The sequence below is a fragment of the Schistosoma haematobium genome, chromosome 3 (assembly GCF_000699445.3).
Source record: "Schistosoma haematobium chromosome 3, whole genome shotgun sequence".
NCBI classification, from domain to species: Eukaryota; Metazoa; Platyhelminthes; class Trematoda; order Strigeidida; family Schistosomatidae; genus Schistosoma; species Schistosoma haematobium.
The window spans coordinates 46788383-46806926 of record NC_067198.1 but is presented as its reverse complement, the minus strand read 5'-3'; the positions used below and the strand labels follow the sequence as shown (position 1 = coordinate 46806926).

General features: G+C 35.2%; 1 protein-coding gene across 1 annotated transcript in view; it reads left to right on the top strand.

The window, feature by feature from the left end:
• The window catches only part of FBN3 (Fibrillin-3), a 109239-nt gene that overhangs the window by 59017 nt on the left and 31678 nt on the right, over nt 1–18544 (top strand). Inside the window, exons 9-12 of the mRNA XM_051214009.1 lie at nt 8793–8942; nt 10645–10776; nt 13060–13200; nt 15895–16035. Coding sequence (XP_051070034.1) covers nt 8793–8942; nt 10645–10776; nt 13060–13200; nt 15895–16035 — 564 coding nt within the window. The remainder of the gene's footprint in view (nt 1–8792; nt 8943–10644; nt 10777–13059; nt 13201–15894; nt 16036–18544) is intronic.

Below are 18544 nucleotides of genomic sequence, written 5' to 3'. Positions count from 1 at the left end.
ACACACACAAATCAAGTACCTTGTTTAGTGTATATGTATTCGATACCCCTTTTTATCGATATTTATGTGTTCAAATAAATAAATAAAAATATAATCATGGAAAGAATAAGAGTCAATAATTCCTAAAATGATGACTAAGGTAAATTAAAGACTTGAATATGTGTATTTTTGAGAGTTCATATCATATCTAAAATGGTGGAACAACGTAAGGAGATGCAATCGCATGATAGTCGGTGACCAACAATCAGTACACACGACTTTCGTTTCCTGAGGATTCTCGAGCCCATGTGTACCATTGATTTGGAATCAGAGATTTCCAACTCCCCTATCTGAATTCTATATATCCATCAACCCTGTTAAAGCGCCAAACATTCACTTTTCATCCTCTCAATTTCGTAAAGAACAGTAATGTCGCGAGAATTCAGTGAGTAGAACTTCCGTGGCAGTGACTGTATACGTGTGGTCATGTGAGAGCATTTGAAGTGGGAGATCTGACTCCCCCTGTCCCTCGTCTGTACCAAGACATTTAAGGGCATATCAAATATTGGCTCTATACCTTTTATTAATAAAGCACAATATTACACACTTTAGTAGATATAACTTAAATCAAGATAGTATCCTAATGTATTCAGTAGAATAATTTCATTTATCATGATCAACAGATAAATATTATCAGATGGGTTTTGTGGATATTATAGTAATTTCAATGGTTAAGATCATGAGTCAGTTGAAGCTAAACCACCGTGGAAAACCTGGAAGCATTGGACGGCCGTTTCGTCCTACTGTGGTACTCCTCAGCAGTGTGCGTCCACGACCTCGCCCCCTGTGAGATCCGAACCCAGGACCTACTGATCTCGCGCGCGAGCACTTAGCCACTAAACCACTGAGCCGTCTGGCATCTAACGGTGTGAATGTCTAACTTCAACTAATCCACAAAATTAAGTGACACATCCACCATTGTCTTCAGTGAGTTAGTATCTCACAACAGACCCGGTTGAACTCCACTGGTCACTACTTCTCACTAGAACTCCAGAAGATACCTCGTGAATTCAGTCACTAGTGAGCATAAATATTACATAATCTTAAGAAACTCCAAATTGACTGATTGATTGACTGACTGACTGACTGACTGTTACTGTCCATATATACATCCATTTATTTCATTTGAACATGTTTATAAACATCATGAAATGTAACAAGAACAAAAAAAATATGATCCAGATCAATTTCCGATCAGATTAAAACAAACAATAATCAAGATAAAATTAAAAGGAATGACAGAAAAATAAAAAAAGGGAAGGTAACAATAACAAATGGAGAGAAATAAAATTAAAAAAGAGTAAAAAACAGACTTTGTTATATAGAATAGATGGAATGAGGTTAGTAATGAAATCTAGGACAGATATTTGATTCTATTTGGTATTTATTAATTAGATGTACTTGAATCTCAGATTTAAAGTGTACTGAAGGACTCGAACCTTGTACTATCGGGTTAAAAAGTTTAACATGTTATATACTTAGATACTGAGTCCAGATAGCTATTTTCTTGGGTAATAGGTATGACCTAGTTACTTACTTAGTTACTTATGCCTATTACTCCTCGTGGAGGAATATAGGCCGATCACTACCACTCTCTATCTAATCCTGTCCTAGGCAATCATTTCCAGCTCTTTCCACTTGTTATTCAGCTTTTTCATATATGCTTGCCTTTCCCAATGTAATGTGTTCTATGGCCTTGCACGTTTCCACTTCACTTCAGGATTCCAAGTTAGGGTTTGCATCGTGATGCAGTTTGATGATTTGCGTAATGTATGTCGTATCCGTATCCATCGTCTTTTCCTAAACTCAGCAGAAGTTTCATTCGTTCTCTCCCACAGAAGGCTGTTGCTGATGGTATTCTGCCAATGGATGTTGAGTATCTTGTGTAGACAACTATTTATAAATACTTACACCTTCTTGATGATGGTTGTAGTAATTCTTCAAGTTTCAGCTCCTTACAGTAGAACTATTTTGACGTTCATATTGAAGATTGTGACTTTGATATTAGTTAACATTTGCATCTGATCCTCCTTGCTGATCGATGATGCTTCTCGAGTACGTGCAGGATTCCACATCTTCCAGAGTTTCGCCATCAAGTGTGATTGTGTTGGTGTTCTTTGTGTTGTAATTGAAGATCTTGCTTTTTCTTTTGTGTATGTTGAGGCCTACTGACGTGAACGCTGCTGCTACACTAATTGTTTTCATCTGCATTTGTTCGTGTGTATGAGATTGGAGCGCTTGGTCATCTGCAAAGTCCAAATCGTGTAATTGGTTCCGAGCTATCCATTGTATTCCATATTTTCCCTCAGAAGTCAATAACACCTATGAATTTTAGTTTAATTTAATTTCATGCAAAGTTATGTTGTGATGACTATATCGAATTAACCTACGCAACCGAAACTGAACAATTTTCAGTTATAGTATCAACAACAGGATAATCCAATATGTTGATCAATTGTCACAGACGTCACTGTTCCTTTATTTCCATAGCTATCATTTTTTGTTCTTGTTCAATTTTCTTCGATCTTCTTAACATTCTGCCATCAGACATTTCACTTTCGATTGCTGATACATGCTACTTATATTTATCAACATCAGTATCACACACCACATCCCGATACCTAAGAGAATTTGTCTCCCTCAAATAATCTGACTATAAATCATTGCTTACCACAATGATAGACAGTACAGTGGAGATTTTTGGGCTTTGACCAAAGTTCTTTAAGACTAATATGATTTACTTGAACTGATTACTGTAAAGTAATCAAATGCTAATCGATTATTAACGTGTTAACTAACAAGAAACACAAACTCTAGTGTTCCTTCTCACTACATCTAGTTATCTTTGACACTTTAGTGTAATATACAACAATATCAAGTGATTTCATTCAGTATCCATATTGTAAACATGATTGGTAGGCAGTGTAATAGGCTTTAAAAACTAAATCATCACATAAGATTAGCAACATTCGGAATGGAATTAATTACAAACAATAATTTATTCAGCTTTTAACCTTATTTTGGGCTAATTAGTAGTGTTTATAGATATTAATTAATTGAAGTTAGTCTGTACGGGCACTCGTTTGACATGTATTTGGTGCTGATTCGCATTGTTTGATAAGACTGACTTACAATGATGAGCTTTACTACTCAATGACCACTTAATATAAATCTATCAGTCCCATAAGAAGCCAACTGTTATCCAAGTGGGGAAATGTTAAATTCTCTGACTATAAAACTGACTAACAAGTTTTCATATTCATCAGAGAGCGTCAGTTCTTTTACAATTGTAGATACACTTTACCAACATGTTCAAGCTAGAACGAAACCTAGATTGAGTATGGTTTCTTATTTATTAATTTATTTAAACACATAAATATTTATACAAAGAGGCACTGAATACATATACGACACACAAGTCACTTGATTCGTGTGTGAGCTGTGATACTACCCGGGTGCCCAAACCAAACCACGTACTTTTCTTATGAGCCCACACTCGAAGCCTTCGACCTGGAGGTCTTATCCATAACACAGTGGAGTGACGCAAGGAGATGCAGTCCCATAGTAACCGGTGACCAATAATTGGTTCATACGCCATTTATTCCTTCAGGATAATAGAAACCATGTATACCATTATTTTGGAATCAGGGTTTTCCAACTCCTCTTCCTAGATCTTCCATATCTCCCAGCCCCGTTAAAACATCGGACATTCGCTTTTCGTAAACAACAGTGCCGCCACGAGAATTCTGTAAGTAAGACTTCCCTCGTAGTGGTTGTATACACGTGTTCATGTGAGAGCGATTTCGAGTGAGAGAGCTGACTCTTCCCACTCTCAGCTGTACCAGGGTATTTGGGGTCAAAGTTTCTTACAGAAAACGTCCTATCAGTTCATATTTTAAAAACACCATTAGATAATCTAAAATAAATTTGATAAAACCTCTTAAATCATAATTCGAATCCAATAAGAAAGGTCATTAACAACTTATCCTATGATAAGTAATCGAAGTTAGATACATTTATCATAATTACCTTTCTATTATACTATACATAACATTATTATCACTATGAATACCATTACTGTTTGATTATACCATTAGTTTTATAATGGGTTTAATATCATCACTAAAGTAGATTCATCGTAATAGTTCAATAGGATAGACCCTATTCCAATAGTCAGCTGATACGGATTCCATTCACATAATTATAGGTATATTATAATGGGTTAACTGATTACATTGGATACTTGACATTTCAAATATCCCATAGAAAAGAATATATAATTATGGTAATAGAAATGAAAAGATATTAAGAATAATTAGAATTGAATAATTAACCATAAAAGGTTTTCTTCTTCCATAATTACATCATGAATAGTGTATTAATGATTGAAATAAACAATCAGTGAGATTATAATTTATGGACTACCTTTGAGCGACGCTAAACTGATCTTAAGAGTGTTCATGTTATAACTTGTGACCACCGGTTAGAGAGCAGTGACTTATCAATGACGCGTAAAACACATGCGAGCAGTCTGGAGTCTTGATTGGTCCTGCTCTCCGCCTAGCCCAGCCAGTTAAGGCCAGAAAACCGATCCGAGCCTCTGCAATATGAATCATTATATCTCAAACATACTAAGTTTATATACCAATCAAACAGACTACAACGTACCAATAAAATACGAAACAACATTTGTACAAGAATTTACCAGATATGGCTGTGAATGAGGGAGGTAGTAATTAATATACTGGGTATAATTCAAGAATGGTAAAACGTATAATAATAGTTTATTAGTCAAAATAAAGATTATAATAATAGAAATATAAATATGCATAGTTTAGTTACTTAATAATTATACAACAGAAATATACGTTTGGTATTGGTCTATCAATAGATCCCAAAGTTACCATTCATTACGTTTCTCGGGTCTTAACAGTTCACCAGCCCCCAAATGCCCTGGTACGGCCGAGAGTGGGGAGAGTCCACTATCCCTCTCGAAATGCTCTCACATGGCCACGCGTATATAGCCTCTGTCAGGGAAGTCCTACTCATTACCTTCTCGTGGCGGGGGTGTTGTTTACAAAAATGAGAAGACGAAAAGCGAATGTCCGGTGCTTTAACCGGATTCCAAACCAATGGTGCACATGGCGTATGAACCAATTGTTGGTCACCGGCTATCATGGGACTGCATCTCCTTACGATCCTCCACTGTCTTGTGGATCAGATCTTCAGGTCGAAGGCTCGGGGTGTGGCCCCCTAAGAAAACCACCTGCTTCGGTTTGGGAACCCGGGCAGTATTACAGCCCTCACACAAATCGAATGAGATCTATGTGGTGCATATGTATTTGGTGCCTCCTTGTACCATTATCTATGTGTTAAAATAAATAATAATAAATAAACAGTTCACCTAATAACTAAGACTAAATGAAGGTTATAAATCAGTGTATGAGGAATTAGAATGATGATTTGCACTTGATGGTTAAAGTTTTCATCATGAACTGATATCAGCTATAATGCCAAAACTGTATTTAATCAAATTCAATGAGTGAATTTTGCGCCAAACTGACCTCCTGAAGATCTTGTTAATTATTAACAAGAACTTGTGAATACTCTCGAAGTATTCATGAAATATTTCTGAATGTTTATAACAAAAAAAGTAAGTTTTTGGATTGGAAAGAGGATAACAGTCGAAATCATTCATCAAATGTAAATCTGACAATAACAAAAAGAGATACTATCGGCAAAGTACTGGTTAAATGCGCAGTGATCTAACAGTTAAGCGTTCACGTGTAAGATCGTGAGTTCCTAGGTTCGAATCTCGCGAGGTCAGATCATGGATGCGTACTGGTTAGAATAGTAGTAGATAATTATTGTTATAAAAAGCTTTCTATGCATTATTTTCCTAATATATGCAAGTTAATAGATACAAGACAGGAACGCTAAATTCAGTTCCTAAGCTCTTCTAATAATCCACTCCAAAGCTAAATCTATACAGTGACTTGAACATGAGAAAAAAGGCGAGAAATATGGAAGGGACGCTTCACTCCAAAGTTCGTTTATGTACAGAAAATCTAGACTATTCATAGCATTTTAGATAAGTCATGGGCATTCGGAAAATTTCGGAATGCTACCAAACATAATAGCAGTATAACTAATCATCCAATCAGAAACGTGATATGCCAAAAAGAAGACTCTGAAAACACTGGGAACCATCTTAGCTAATTAGCATTCAATAGAAGTTATGCCACAAACATCTAGAAAGTGAAAAATCACATGTCACATTTATGATTGGATGATTATTTCTATTTCTATTATGTTTAGTAGCATTCCAGAATTTTCCAAAAGCCTATGACCTATCTAAAATGCTATAAATACTCTAGATCTTTTATACATAAACGAATCTTTGGAGTGTAGCGTTTCTTCCAGATTTCTTGCTTTTATACTCATATTCATGTTGCTGTGTAGATTTAGCCTGCAATTTACCAAATGAGTTTAGGAAACTGAATCTAGAGTTCAATTGTGTTGACTTATCACAGGCAAAGTTCATTAATGAGCAAGATATTTCATAAACCAGAAAAGATGTCTACAAATTATAATAATGGAAAAATAATTCACTTCTTTTTCACTAAAGATTTATAACATTATTAAAACGAATATCTAGATTCAGTTGTTTAAATTCAATTAGTCAATTTTTAAGCAAAGATGGATAGTGGCTAGCAGTGGGATCCCGGACGTGCGTTTCGTCCTGTTTGGGACTCATCAGCTGGATGTACCTACATCGTAGAGCTGATGTTGATTCCACTTCTAGCCACTATCCATCTTTGCTTAAAACTTGTGACTTAAGGCTATATCGAGGCAATTTGCACATGATGCACATATACCAACATGAGATTGATCAATTGCAGTCCTAAATAACAATGAGAAAATACATGTGAAACAACACCAAGTGAATTCAGTTAGTCACTGAGTTGACTATTATACAACCAACTGATTGACCAAGTCTATAAACAGATAAATAAGGAATAGAATCCCTAAAATTATTAATAAGAAGAAGATAAATTGATCCAAATATTACAATGAGGACTTGTTTAAATGTGTATGTGTTTATGATGAATTTAAATACATAAATATTGGTAAAAAGAGGCACCGAATACATATACGTCACACAAGTCATTTGATTTGTGTGTGAGCTGTGATACTATCCGTGTGCCCAAACCGAACCACGTGCTTTTCTTAGGACGCCACACTCGGAGCCTTCGATCTGTAGGTCTAATCCACAGAGCAGTAGAGCAAAGTTAGGAGACGCAGTCCCATGGTAGTTGGCGACCAACGATTGGTTCATATACCATTTGTTCATCCAGGATCTTGGAGCTGATGCTCACCATTATTTTCTAATCAGGGTTTTCCAAGTAACTCCCCAAGGTGGATCCTCCATATCCACCAACCTGGTTAAAGCACTGAACATCTGGATTTTGTCCTCTTAGTTTCGTGAACAACGGTGCCGCCACAAGAATTCTGTGAGTAAGACTTCCCTGACAATAGTTGTATAAACGTGTTCATATGACAGCATTTCAAGAGGAAGAGCGGACTTTCTAGATATCGGCCGTACTAAAGCATTTAGGGGTAAATTCACACCAAAATCAATTAAAGTTATAAGGATTATTATGTGTTTGCTTTTTGTATGTATAGGGTTTAATCGATTTCATAATCATTCAAGATGAATAACATGCAAACTGTAGTACAGATCGACTGAAACTGAGAATCTAAACTAACATTAACAAAGTGATAAGATGTCATCTTTGTGAAATATAAAGGTTCTGAAATTGAAATTATTCCAAGTTCTAAGGATCTGTGCTTGATAAGTCGCCAGTTGTGACTAATAGTCGCATGGTTTTCGTAAGATTACTCAAAATTACATAAGTTTATTAAGTTGCATAAAATTTTAGTGATATAACTGAACCTTATGTTTGAAATTACTGTAATTTTCCTTACTGTGAAAAACACAAACAAGTAGAGTTATCAGTATAGAATCGTGAATAATGTTATTTATTTTTTGAGATCACGAACTGAGTTAATTTTAACAGCCACTGGCAACATAGAAGTACAAGACAGCCGTTTTATACGCATATCGAACTCTTCAGTGATGCATATCCACGGATATACAACCAGATCTTGATTCTGCAACCTTCAACTTTGTTCACAAACTCTTAACCGCTAGAGCACTATGCCAAAACCCAGTGGTGCATGTGTTTAACCCTGGTCCATTTGATATACTGAAGATTGTGTGATGATAGATGCATAATATTGAGCAATCTTATACTAAGACAGAACGGCTGCCTAGTGTTTCTAGGTTTTTTAATGATTCCCTAACCTTGATCGGTTCGTGATCTGAATAAGATTGAGTTATCATTCCTAATCAATATTAGTCTGGTAGTTTTTTTCAAGATAACATATTTAGTCAGCTCTTAATGGCATGTAACCAATTTTAGCAGATAATTCGATTTGATCTTCAATAATAAATTGACCGTATTTCGGATAGTTGTTGGTTAGTAAGGTCTGGGATGAGTACTTCTTAGCTGAGGCTCATCAGCCACCATTATACCTATAATTCAACGCTAGGTTTAATACTACTACTTGTGTGACTTATTTCATCACGCTAAAGAATCATGATATTCAATAACGTGTCCATTGTTAGTGTCCTAGATCATAGACGCTATTTTCTTCTGAATTCCTTCTCTTTATTTTTATATATTCAGGCATAGAAGATAAAGAATTTCATTTTGATATATGTCAATTATATAAATCATCTGTATGTAAAAATGGTCAATGTATACCACGTGGGAATACGTATGAATGTATATGTAATGAGGGTTTTGAACCGTCAGAAGATCGTAAAACATGTCAATGTAAGTTATTTAATTAGTCTTTAATAATGACTTTTCCTATTCATCAGCTTTACAAAGTGTATATATTTGTGATTCAAAAGTCATTACAATAGTAAGACAATGTTTAACACATTGAGATAGTCGGTGGCTAACAATGATATTCAAGATACGTGTTTCGTCTCATTTGAGACTCGTCAGCTAGATATACCTGAATCACAGAGTTCATGTTCACTTCAGGACTTAGGCCCAGTATTGTTCATCATTCAACTCTGTAACTCGAAGCAATCCGCACAGAATACACCATTTATATGTCAATAAGATTTATAACCAACTAATACCAATGAATTCTATACAACATTGTTGGTTTCTTTTTTTTGGTTGTAGAATAATGATGAAGAGGTATATCTATTAGACAGTAATTGTTAATTATTACAATTTTTGGACACTGATTACCTTATCAGATGTTAAACAGAAACAAAACAGTTTTAGTCCAAGAAAAAAGAAAAAACTAACCAAATACAAATTAATTTTTTTTTCGTCTTAGTAACAAAAAATAGTTTCCTTGTTGTTGTTGTTCTCGTTGTTGTTGTTGTTGTTGTTGTTGCTTTCCTATTGATGATGTAGTTACCATGTGTAGGTGAAACATTGAAATTTCTTTCACACATATTTTCTCTTATTTCCAATGAAATAATAAACTAGTTATCATTAAAGAAAAGAAAAAGAAAAGAAGAGAAAAAGAAAAATGACAATGATAATAATAATCATGATTATTTAGTTAAGTTTAATGATAGTCTGTTGGATAAAGAATCATATTCATATTGAACATCTGTTCTATATTTGTGTAAATAAAAGGAAAAATAATCAATAATGAATAAATCTAATGAATGATTATTCCAACTAAGATTATGTAATAACCAACATGGAAAACTTAGAAACACTGGTGGTTCTAAGCAAAGATGGATAGTGGCTAGCAGTGGAATCCAGGATGCGCGTTTCGTCCTGTTTGGGACTTGTCAGCTGGAAGTACCTGCATCTTGGTGTTGATGTTCACTCTGGGACTCGAACTCAGTACCGTGCGCTTCAAACACCATCGCGTTATCCACTTACCTACTGAGTCCTGATAGACTGATCAATTTATTCCTAAAACATCAATGGGAAGATTCAAGTAAAACAATATCAAGTGAATTAAACTGGTGGTTCTAGTTTCAATTAATTCATGATCTTAACTATTAAAATTATGATAACATTCAGTAAAAACTCCTTCTGTCTTATATGAATCAACATATACTCACTAGTGACGGTATCCAAGAGGTATTTCCTACAGTTCTAATGAGAAGCAGTAACCAGTGGAGTTCAACCAGATCTGTTATGATATAATAGTAAATTACTGAATACAATAGTGGATGTATCGCTCAATTTTGTGGATAAGTTGAAGTTAGATATTAACACCATTGGATGCTCATCAGCTCAGTACTCTAATGGTTAGGTGCCCGCGCGTGAGACTGATAAGTCCTGGGTTCGAATCGCGTGAAGTGGAATCATGGATGCGCACTACTGAGGAGTCCCATAATAGGACGAAACCACCATCCAGTGCTTTCCGGTTTCGCATAGTGTTTTAGCTTCAAGTGACTCATGATCTCAACTACTGAAATTACTACAATCTTTACAAAAACCCTTTCTGAAATTAAATCTTTATTCAATGATTTTAAATGTTTCTTAATAGATAAAGTTGATATTTGTTCTGTTCATCGAGGATATTTATGTACTAATGGACATTGTATACCAGCTGGTCGTGATTTCTTTTGTGAATGTAATCCCGGTTTTACTTTATCCTATGATCGTAGAAGATGTATGAGTAAGTTGATTTATAAGATCTAATTAATTTATAATTATATGTAAATAGTTTAATTGAAAATGATTATTGTCCCTCTATACAATGTCAACAATTGTTACTGGAATGAGTAGTGAACGTTTAGATCATTCAAGTTATACTCAATATATACTACTAACATACACTTCTTATTAGAAACTGAAATCCTGTGGAAACTATTTAGTATATAAAGAATACAGTTCCCAATTGTCTTGCCAAGGGTGAAGAGAATTAGCTCTCCGTCTCCGAATGCTCTCATATGGCCGTGTGTATACAGCCACTTTCAGGGAAGTCCTACTCACGGAATTCTCCTGACATTACTGTTGTTTACGAAATTGAAAGGACGAAAAGTTAATGTCCGATGCTTTAACGGGGTTAGTGAATATGGAGGATCTAGATAGGGGAGTTGGAAATCCCTATTTTTAAACCAATGGTGCACATGAGCTTCAGTATCCTAAAGGAAAAAATGGCGTGTGTACCAATTGTTAGTCACCGACTATCATGAGACTGCGTCTCCTTACGTTGCTTCACTGTCTTGTGGACTGGACTTAGGCTCGGGTTGTGGTCATGGCACTCGGTCAGTATCATAGCCCTCACACAAATCAATAATAGCTGCTACTGGCTTCATTGTTGCTGTCTGGTGCATATCTGTTTAATACCCCTATGTACCAATGTTCATGTGTTTAAATAAATAAAATAATAAACTTAAAGTGTACGAAATATTTATTTGATTTTTAGTAATTAGTACTGATCATTAATAGACATTTCCCATGATAAATAACTCAGACTTCTATCTTTATTAGTCAAGATAGGAAACCCAACTAAACTAGGTTATTTATCTCAAGTTAAATCACTATGCAGATGTATTATGATGTCAAATGCTTCAGCAGAAATGCTTTAGGTAACAAAACTTTTAAGATAGAAGATTTACGAATGATTTATGATTTTTCGAAGAATATCCTATCGGATGAAACAAAAGGGTATGAAACACTAATAACAAAATCTTAGTAATTGAATTCATGAGTCCATCTAAGCTACACCACCATTGAAAACACAAAAGCACTGGACACCGTTGGATACCGGCTTAGTAGTCTAGAGATTAAGCGGTCGTGAGATGTTATGCCTCAAAGGGGGCGCCGATTATATGACAGTGACTTATCGATCGGATCAAGGATTCAGAATCTCGATAGTCTATTCTGGTCCGTTGTCCCCAACTCTGCTAACTCGATCAAAAAGTCTGGGTAAGGTGTAGAAAGTGTATTCTACAGACAAACAGCAGATAACAAGTCAAGTCAAGCACACAAATCAAGCGTATTTATACAAATATTTACAATCGATATTGTCATGGAAGATTTTTGAACATTAATCAACAATTGACTGCTATTTGAACATTTAATCGATAGTTCATCAATTGACCTATTTGTACGTTTAATCGATAGTTCATCAATTGACCTATCTGCACATTTAATCGATAAGTAAATTACAAAATTTGAGTTTTGGGGATCTATCGTCCCCAACATGAGAGTGACCGAAGGCTTTGGGTTTGAATCTCGCGTACAGAATCGTGGATGCCTACCGCTGTGAAGTCCTACACAGGGACGAAATAGCCGTCCAGTGATTCCAGGTTTTTAATGGTGGTCTAGCTTTAATTGATTTATGAATTCAATTATTAAATTTACTACAATCTTCACAAACCCCATTCTGATAATAACAAAATCATCTTTCTATATACACTTGGTGAGTATCAGATTATCTCGTAACACACGATAAGTTAGTGGGAAAAGGTTAGGATATCTCAGTCTTGCTTTCAATAAGTAAAAGACTGAAGACAAGTGAAAGGATTACTATTTTAAACACCATCAAATGTGGTACAAAACGTTCAGGTATTTTTAGTTTTTTTTAGTAAAAACGAAATCATCATTATTGTCATTCAATCCGCATACGAGGGGTTATTAGCACTTGTCCAATAGGGAAGCTACACGTAGAAATTCTGAAATATCCTTTCAAAAGATGATTGAGTGGAATATCTTCGGTTCTTTATGAACCTCTTAGAGTTTCCTCGAGTTCACTCGTGGCTCGTCCTTACATATATACAGTAGTTGTTTTGATCAGTTTTTGAACAGTTGGATTATAATTGACAGTGGAACATAAGACTTGAAGGGCAAATGTACTTGCATCCCAGTGTTAATGTTCACACAGATAACTGAATCTAGTACATTTCATTTTATTAAGTGTATATCCATTTGTTTTTTGCATATTCATTTATAGGTAAATGTGAAGAATTAGGACCAAGTATTTGTCCAAATGGTTATTGTATTGCTTTGTCAAATGGTGATTATGAATGTCAATGTGAATTAGGTTATCAAAGTACACCGGATCATAAAAAATGTATCATGCAAATGGAAGAACGTGAGTAAATATTTTTTTTATATTTACATTATTCATATTTAAGTAGTGTTTAAAACATCTAAATCCTTATATTGTACTTAACATTAGGGTAGATATTTAGAGAATAGATGAAATCTGGCTAGGATTGGAATCTAGGATGCTCCTGCTGTTCCATTTAAGACTCATCAGCTCGAGTTAACTACATCTTAGATTTTTCATTACACCCGGGGACTCGAAGCCAGTACCATTTGTTTTAAACATCATCGCATTATACACTTGATTACTAATGTATCTATGTTCAACTGATGAATCCTAAATAAGACGAAGCAGCATCTTGGATTCCACTATTAAACATATTCCATCTCCTCTATACTAACTTGTGCCACAATCCTCATAGGATGCATATAAGCCAACTAGAAATGATCAATGTGCGGGTGGAATATCAACAAGGGGATAATCTAATCCATTTCAAATTGAAGTTAATATTTGTGTTGAAAAATAGTAAAGATTTAGCTTGAACTGAATATTTGAAATCGCATAGTTTTCAGCAAGGCTGACTGATAAATTTCACCGAATAGTCTTTTATAATCTTGAAACAATGTATGCAATTATAAGTAAAGATGGATATTGACTAGCAGTGGAATCCAGGACATGCATTTCGTCCTATTTCGGACTCATCAACTGGATGTGTCTGCATCTCAGAGTTGATGTTCACTCCGGGACTCGAACCCAGTACCGTTCACTTCGATTACCATCGCGCTATCCACTTAGTTACTGAGTCCTAATAACCACATGCTTGTGTAATGGAGTGAAGTTTAAATTCAGTTGGTATTGTTTGCTTATATCTTTGGATCGTTGTTTAGGACTGAAACTGATCACTCTCTTGTTGACATATGTGTATCCTATGTTAATTGCCTAGATATTGGCTCAAGTTACAAGCTTTATAAGCAAAAATGGATGGTGGCTAGCAGTAGAATCCAGGAGGCCTGTTTCGTCCTACATGTATGTGTATGAATGTTTTCACCTTATAAAATATGGGATTATGAACTGTTTATCCGTTTGATCATTTCGTCCAAGTTTTAATCGTCTACGGTTAGCGTGTTTGATTAAATAATGACAAGACTATAATTTATGGACGATCTTTGAACGAACCTTAAGTGAACTTAAGAAATATTAGCCAATCAGAGAACAGTTAGAATAGAGTAATAACATATAATACAAAACCAATGAATTAAAGTGGATACACTTCTTTTACATGGTTCAATAGCTCCTCAGGGTTAGAAAGAGGTTCGGAGGTTCTAAAATCGGAGTGCATACGGTAGAGAAAATCATCCACATGGCTTTGTAATAGTAAGCCTCTGGAGCCATGATAAGGTCGCAAAAACTCTTTCAGCCTCGATCACATAGCTTAAATATTGTTTTTGTGTACACCGGTTGTCGGGTCCACAAAATGCCGCTTGCAGACACCGATGTGATGCAAATAATCTGCATCTGTACGCTCCCTAATCATCCGTATATATTGTATTACCTGGCTGCAGCCAATGTTATAGGTGCCTTTATTATCCATTTCTCAATTTGCCTTAGTCTCAATCTAAATCGAGCGAAAAACAACCTATTCTAGCAGACTACATTCTCCGGCACATATTACATCGAAAGATAACATCACCACGTAATCTGCACAAGTCATGTGATTACAACAATCACAAATAAAGGGACTTCTTAGTAGTCCTATTTGTTGTGGTCCCTCAGTTATCCTCTGTGAACCCATCGTACGTAAGTATCAGATACTGAAATTAGCGCTATGACCTTGAATTCCCTCAAGTGCTTCTTCTTGGCTCATCCATAAATTATAGTCTCTCTAAAAGGGTTTACAGTACAAAATATACGAAATCGTAACGAAATTCTTATTTCATAAGTATTTAATTTGTAAATATCCAAAACTTATGTAGAAAACGTTATTCAACAATGATAATTAGCTTCTATTCCTGGATGAATATCCACAACTGTTAACAATCATTCTTGCTTCTATAATATTTGATGTATGAACTATATTGTATATCCTAATGGTATCTCTAAAAAATAGAAGTGAAGAGAAATATACAAACCGTTGTGATGGAACTTCGTCAGGAACTGACATCAGCCATAATGCCTGAAATCTATTTAACCAAATGGATGAAAGGCATTCGCGTTAAAATCCGAGATCTATTATCTTATACTGGATTGATTGGTTGACAAGTTATAGTCTCGCCGTTTTATTTGTTATAGCCGCTCAATTATCACGTTTTTTACGAAATGCCCTGTCAACCGATCGTACGTTAGCGTTAAGCACTGAAGTTGGCGCCGTAACCTTGAAATCTCAAGAACGCCTCTGATTGACTCGTCCACAAATTAGAGTCTCACCGTAAATACTTCATTTACAAAATGTTAACCATTTGTCTCAGGATTCATTATTCCTTCTTTCCCACATCAATCACTCTCTGATTTTCTTCACCTTCTGCCATCAGGCATTTTAGTTTCTAATTGATGATACATACTACTTATATCTGTTGACATCAGTAGCAAACACGACAGTTGGAATTCTATTGTAACTGGGAATTTTTATCTAATTCATCTAAACTTGACCTCATTAAGTCTAATTAATAAAATCACTTCTCATATTATATTCCCAATTTTGTTTTTCGTTATTCTTTGTTATTTCTTTTTTCGATGAAACAGCTAATTCAAATGTACATTTTACAAAATCTGTTCAATATTACAAAAATAATTACTATGGTAACAAAGAAAATGAACCTTATGAAAATCCAATAGAAATGATGAATAAACCACAATTACAAATTGATCATTCTGAAGTTGATGGTTAGTTCAAAAATATGTATATGTGTGTATATGATGAGTTATTTGAATTTTGAATTATATACATATAAATTGTTTAGTTGGTTATAACACTTTGATTCTGGCACCCAAATGCCCTAGTAAAGTTGAGGGTGGGAAGTGTTAGCTCACTCTTTCGAAATATTCCCACATGGCAACTCGTATACAGTCACTACCAAGGAAGTCCTATTCACTGCCTTTCCGTGGAGGCTCTGTTGTTTACGAAATTGAGAGGATGGAAAGTGAATGTCCGGTGCTTTAACCGGGTTGGCGGACACGGAGTGTCCAACTAGAGATGTTACTTGGAAAACCCTGATTTTAAAATAATGGTGCACATGAGCTCCAGGATCCTGAAGGAACAAATGGCGTATGGACCTAATGTTGGTGACCGTCTACCATGGGACTGCATCTCCTTACGTCACTCCACTGTGTTATGGATTAGACCTTCAGGTCAAAGGCTCGGGGTGTGGCCCCCTAAGAAAACCACGTGGTTCGGTTTGGTTACCTGGGCAGTATCACAGCGCATACACAAATCAAGTGACTTATGTGGCGCACATGTATTCGATGCTCCTTTGTATCAAGATTTATATGTTCAAATCAATCAATAAATAAATTTGATCCTGAGTTTTATGTACATTTTGTATCTGATATATTTTAGAAGTATCTAGGTTACAACTAATTCACTATTTTAACATAAAACATTGTTTGATTCACTTGTATTTGGCTTATTTTCAGACCATTGTCATACATTGCTGATGAACTTGTAACTGTTAAGTCGATTGATGAACAATTATTCACTCCAATATTTCTTATTTTGGATACGTGTATGATTAAAATGGCTACTAATAATGGCATTGGGATAGTGTATGTATCCGTGAATGTGTAGCGAATTTGCTTTCTAATCTTTAATATATCCAATAACTAACATGAACTAACTAATTGCGCATTATAAGAGTATAGTTTTTACCATGGAATTGATTTCATCAAGCTTTGACATTCACTTTTTCTAAGTTTTTCATCAACCGAGTTTAAACACACCACAGTGTCGTGTTCATAGAAGATATACATAGATGACTTTCGATGGATACAATCGAATCTTCAGTGAAAATCAAACTCTTATATGTGCCATTCACCCATTAAATGAACGTAAAACTATTTGAAAACTGCTAAAGATTGTACTTTGATTGAACGCTAACAGAATAATGATTGTCACCACACATTATATTTATGTTCCTACTAACTTGAGACAAACTATAACACCATTTAGTAATCACTTTTTAAACAAAGATGGATAGTGTTTAACAGTGAAATCCACGACGCGCGTTTCGTCCTGGATTTCACTACTAGCCACTATTCATCTTTGTTTAAAAAGCTTGTGACTTAAGGCTGTATCGAAGCAATCTGCACAGGATGAATATATGTCAACATGACACTGATCAATTGTAGTCTTAAATAAAAATGGGAAGATACAAGTAAAACAACACCAAGTGTATTAAGTAACCACTTTTTTCAAATTCTTATATTAAAATCAATGTGGATTGAATCTTGGAAACTGTATGTATACTGTTGATAGGTCTAGAATATTGTATTGTTATAAAAACAGCTGTTCAGTGTACAATCGATAACAGTTAATAGTATAGAGGAATATAAATAAACCTGAAGTCTTTCTACATTAGCGTTAAATTGCTTATTTTAAAATTTCAATAGTTGAGATCATGAGTCAGTTGAAACCAGACCACCATGATAAACCTAGAAACACTGGTGGTTCTAGTTTCAATTGACTCATGATCTCTACTATCGAAATTACTATAATATCCACAAAGCCCCTTCTGAAATGAATGAACATATGCTCACTATTGAAGTTAGACATTAACATCAGTGGTCTAAAGTTTAAGCGTTCGCGTGCCAAGTATTACTTACTTAAGCCTGTCATCCCTGGTGGAGGAGAATAAGCCGTCTACCAGGATTCTTTAATTCAATCGTTTCTAGTTCTTTCCAGTTGTTATCTATCCTTTCTATGTCTGCTTTCAATTCTCGACGCAGTGTGGCCGTCCTCTTTTCTGTTTCCTGTCAGAATTCCAAGTTGGCGCTTACCTCGTGGTGCAGTTTGGTGATTTCCCCAATATATGTCCTATCCACTTCCAACGTCTCTTCGTGATTTCGTCCTCAGTTGGAATTTGGTTTGTTCTCTTCCACATTAGGCTGTTGAGGATAGAATCTGGTCAACGGACATTCAATATCATGTGTAGATAATTGTTTATAAATACCTGTACCTTAGTGATAACCGTTATAGTAGTTCTCCGAATTTGAACTCCATAAGTTAGATCTGTTTTGATGTTTGTATTGAAAATTGTGACTTTGTTGCTGGCTGACAGTTGTTTTGAGTTCCACATGTTCTTGAATGATAGGAATTCTTCCCTTTCTCTGAAAATCTATACCTTCTCATCTGCATCAAATCCTCCCTGGTTATCAATGTTGCTGTCAAGGTACGTCA